This window comes from Pundamilia nyererei, unplaced genomic scaffold (genome assembly GCF_000239375.1).
Source record: "Pundamilia nyererei isolate P.nyererei 1_Seehausen unplaced genomic scaffold, PunNye1.0 scaffold00415, whole genome shotgun sequence".
Lineage (NCBI taxonomy): Eukaryota > Metazoa > Chordata > Actinopteri > Cichliformes > Cichlidae > Pundamilia > Pundamilia nyererei.
In genome coordinates this window covers 194,086-198,883 of record NW_005187816.1, presented here as the reverse complement: position 1 = coordinate 198,883, position 4,798 = coordinate 194,086, and the positions used below count along the sequence as shown (strand labels likewise).

General features: G+C 39.6%; 1 protein-coding gene across 1 annotated transcript in view; it reads right to left on the bottom strand.

Moving 5' to 3' along the window:
- igf2r (insulin-like growth factor 2 receptor) overlaps positions 1–3,334 on the bottom strand; it is a 45,531-nt gene extending 42,197 nt beyond the window's left edge. Inside the window, exons 1-2 of the mRNA XM_005753248.1 lie at positions 3,117–3,334; positions 1,220–1,359 (exon numbers count right to left, since the gene is read on the bottom strand). Coding sequence (XP_005753305.1) covers positions 1,220–1,359; positions 3,117–3,247 — 271 coding nt within the window. The 5' untranslated portion in view covers positions 3,248–3,334. The remainder of the gene's footprint in view (positions 1–1,219; positions 1,360–3,116) is intronic.
- Positions 3,335–4,798: the final 1,464 nt, after the last annotated feature.

Below are 4,798 nucleotides of genomic sequence, written 5' to 3'. Positions count from 1 at the left end.
GTAGCGTCTTGCTGTAGTACTATCATGGAAATTGCACTGTATTCACGCTGAAGACAACATACTGAGTTTCTATATTACTAGCACTATACTACTATAATGAGCCATCTGGATGCTGCCATGCCTGGCTGATTTGTGATTCAAGACGCTGTCCTACTGACATCAATTCAGTGCTGTTTATATAGAGCCAAATAATAAGATAAGTCATCCCAGGGCACTTTACACTATTGTTGAAAGGATCCCAAATAAAACCAGACCAGTGGTGGGCGGATGTCTGTCTCAGTAGGTTGTAGTGAGAACAGTCTGACTCAAGAAGTAGACTGTTTGTGTTAGCTTTCTACTACATGAAGCATCTTCCACCCTTTTTGCTGTTGAGAGTTTTCAAAATCCTTTGGACAAAAACCTCAAAGCCAACAGCCATCAAGCTGTATACCCAACCTAACTGCACTAAAAAGCATCTTTACGGTCTATCCGTATATATAGGGAATAACTTCTCCATTTGGATCTTCTTAAAGCTTTAAAGCCATGGCTGCTGTGGCTGACAGGTGTCCTGATACATGCACGTAGGTCTCATCTTCTCTACTTTAAATTAGTTAACTGCATCGCTCCAGCACATTTGGGCTTCTAGGGGCATTTCTGGAGCATATCTTAATGTATGGTAGAGGTCATCCATTTTTTTGATGAGCAACATATGCAGGATTATGCATTTCAGGCTTTAAATCAGCATCTCTCATCCACTTTCAATGGGGATGACATCGTGCATCACCCAAACTGAATTGTGAATTTGTTGTTTTGCTTAGTTTGCAGTGTTTGGCATGAAAAACTTTTCAAGTGCCAGCTAATCAGCTAAAGTCATGAAAATAACCCGAGAGAGTGAGATGACTGCCTGTCCATTCAACAAGAAAATCAAAGAGAAGTTGATCACTGTGGTTAGTCTGCTGTGTATGTAGAAAGTTAGTAACACGAAGCCAGCCTGCTATGATGATTGTGTTTTGTATGGATACTAATACTGGATCTCAGGCTTAAGATGATAGTGACAGGTTTAAAAAACTAAACAAAACACTGAACTGAGCATTTTACCCCCTGCACCAGAATCATGATTTGTGCAGAACAGTCATTCTTCAGCATGATGGGACAGCAAGAGGAGGAACAGCTAACAAACAGTGGGCAGGTTGGTGGGCACTATAACCCACATAAAGAACAAGGCAGACAGAAAACTCACCAACAGACTGCTCTTTGTTGGTTGTGAGGTTTTGTAAACACATGGCAGTGTCAGCTCCACAGCTGGTTGGTGGTGAAGAGTCACAGAGCTTTAGTGTATATCTCACTTTATTATCTTGATCTATTGCCTCCCATTTATATCTGCAAGACAAGGAATAGAAGACAATAAGCAAATAGATACCCAGGAAATGAGCTTGTTGGCCCCGACCCCACAAAATTACAGTCTGGGACAACAAATGACTATCATTTCCACTGCTACTATAAAGATAAGTCATTGTTTTGGGCTGTAAATTTTTTTGAAAATTGTTAAAATAGTTACAATGAACAAATGTTCGTGTTCTTTTACTTATTTCTCCTATAAAATAAATCACACTCATCTGTATAGCAAAAACACACTGACATTTAAATGACAGTTTAAAATATCTAGTGGTTCACAGAAGTACAGCATTTATGTAAAAATTACGGTTCGTGCTTTGCAAATGTACGTTTTTCAGCTTTTTCCATCACGCAACCTTTGAGGAAATTTGAAGCTTTGACTTCTGATTTGACAAAACAAGAAATACAAACGTGCCTTCGCATTTTAAATGATCTTCTTCTAAATTTACCACTTCAATCCCTGGCAGAAAATAACTGATGCCTTTCTCTAAATACCTAAAACTTAAATTTAAGGCATTCTTTTCTTTAACAAACAAATGTAACAATAACAATAAACAAAATTGACTAATCTGAGTTAAGTGAGATTAAACCAACTGGGATTAAAAACAGAGATAAGAAAGGAGGAGGTCATAAAATAATTTTTAAAAGCCCCATGCTTCCATTTCAGTGAGTGTGGAAAACACATGTGCAAGTCTTACACACACACACACACACACACACACACACACACACACACACGGTTTCACTTCTGATTTTTAACTAATATTGAAGTAATCTTTTTATGACACAGAAGTGAGGACAGTATTTAATGGTTGTATACTAAAAATTCCAACAGTTCAGAAATGCTCTTGTCATTTTCACTTTTATTAAAATATGAATTGATCATTAGCATCATTATTTCCCCCCTGTTGGGTATAACGTGATATGGTATTGTGTGATATTATGTTTTTCCTAATAAAACAGGTGCTGTAAAACCTAAAAAAATACACAAATACACCGTGTTCTCTGAACGTAAGGAGTAATCCCACACATCAATACGGATATTGACCTAAACCAGACTGTAAAGGAACAGACGAGGAACAGAAACTAAGGGAGAAGTTAACTGTAAGCCATGTGTGTTTCTAACCAAGGTCCTCGGAAGCTGCCAAATCGAGGAAGTAATATTAACCCAGGCTGAACCTAAGCGTTCAGTCACCGGGTTATCATTTGCGCTTTATTGCTGAGTCAATATTTGAACAGCAGCTACTGAGACAACGCTCCACTAAAGAAGGACAACGCTGACTTTATTTTAACTCCCATATTTATGTTGTTATTCTCTTCCGGTGCGTTTATTTATATAAATACGCCGCTGCTCTGTGAGAAAAACGCAATGTTGTTAAGGTTTAATATTCCCCAATTAAGCACGGCAGTTTTGTGCACGTTTCGGCATTTATAGCTAAGCTTCACTTATTTCCTCGATGAACAAGAAAAACTAACTAGCATCGACGGTATGTGAGTTTCAGGGGTAGTCTGATTCAGCTGTACTGGTTTGCTAGCTGAATCAAACTTATTTAGGCTGCTTGCTAAATAAGAAATAAAACTACCTATGACTGGAAATAAGCATTAGTAGACATATTTCTCAATTCAGTTTATTTAGACGATGTGTGTACACGAGAGGACAACGGCTGCACCTTTAACGCTGTTAATCTGTCAGCAGCTGCAGTGTTTGTACCCCCAGAAGGTGTGTATGTGTGTGTTGTTACCTGCAGAGGTCCTGGTACCACGGGCTGTTGTTCTCCGTCGTTCCGGACCGAACCAACAAACAGCCTAGAAAGGCCGCGAACCACAGAGCCAGCTTCAGAGGCTCGAAGCGAGAACATTTATACCCAAACATGATGGTTACTGTACCGGGTAACGTCTGTGGAGCCTAACTAAGACGACATGATACAGCAGAGTGTCTCTGCTCCTCACCAAATCAGTAGGAAGTGACTTCATCACATGACAGGACATCACATGACTCTCATGATGTTGACTGAAGGGGCGTTCGCGGTCTGTGAGAAAAATCTGACATCTGAAAACGCGTGAAAAAGTGTAAAGTGTCAAGTGTGATGTAAGTAATAGCCAGGGGTAATAAAAAATTTTTGCCTACTTCTTCACAACAGGTGGCCACAGAAGGAATGCGACATTTCTCATGACACATAGCCAAGAGGTTGACTCGAAGTATTTAGCCCTGAAGTTTGTCTTACAGGTCCAATCCTGTTCTGAAGTCGCTTCATTGACTTCTAACCTTCCACTCGTGAAACATTGACAACATTTATTAGAGGATTCTACTGTGAGACATCCTTCAGTCTGATAGCGAACATAGCTGTGACTAAACTGCAGTTCAGGACCAAATTACATTAAATACAATTAAATAAGCTTCTCTAGGTTTTCGTTTTGCGCCATCTTGTGGTCATGCTCGAGCAACGAAACTGGGAAAGGTGTCAGACTTACTTGTTTACAAAGTAATAAACTTTCAGTTTATTACATTTAATCTGTTATTTGTTAGTTTAGTATACCAGGCTGTGGGTACTGCCTCTGTCAGTAATAAGGCTATAAAATTAGCAATAATTCAGGCCTGTGATTTGGATGAAATTAACAGTGAAGATATAATGAAATCCAAAAAATATTCACCTTTGCAAAAATATCCAGATTACATTTGTTTGCAAGCTGGTTCAGGTCCCTGTGTTTGACAACCTTGGTTCAGAGCCAGCTAAGCAATCTGAGGTATTTACTGCTGTTATTGTTACAGCAACCTAACCAACTGGTGCAAATAACCAACCAACCTAGGCACATCGTTGCATTATGGGAGGAAGTGGAGAGACGCCACACAAACATGAAATACTTTAGCCAGTGTATTCATACCCAGGACCTTCTTGCTGTGAGCCAACAGTGCTAACCACGCCACCACTGCTGCACAGCAGTCATTTATTTAAAAGTACTTTCTCTTCCAGTATTCATTAAAAAAAAATTAATTTAAGCAGTCATAGATCTCCAGAATATGTATGAAGAAGAGTTGAAGAGCTATGAGGGTCCTTTAAAACTAGTTCTTGTTTATTTGGATTTTATTGGACAGCAGATTTACAGGTGAGTCACAGGTGGACAAAAAGGTGAACACATACAGTGGGGCAAAAAAGTATTTAGTCAGCCACCGATTGTGCAAGTTCGCCCACTTAAAATGATGACAGAGGTCAGTAATTTGCACCAGAGGTACACTTCAACTGTGAGAGACATCTGTATAAAAGACACCTGTCCACAGCCTCAAACAGTCAGACTCCAAACTCCGCCATGGCCAAGACCAAAGAGCTTTCAAAGGACACCAGGAAAAGTATTGTAGACCTGCACCAGACTGGGAAGAGTGAATCTACAATAGGCAAGCAGCTTGGTGTGAAAAAATCAACTGTGG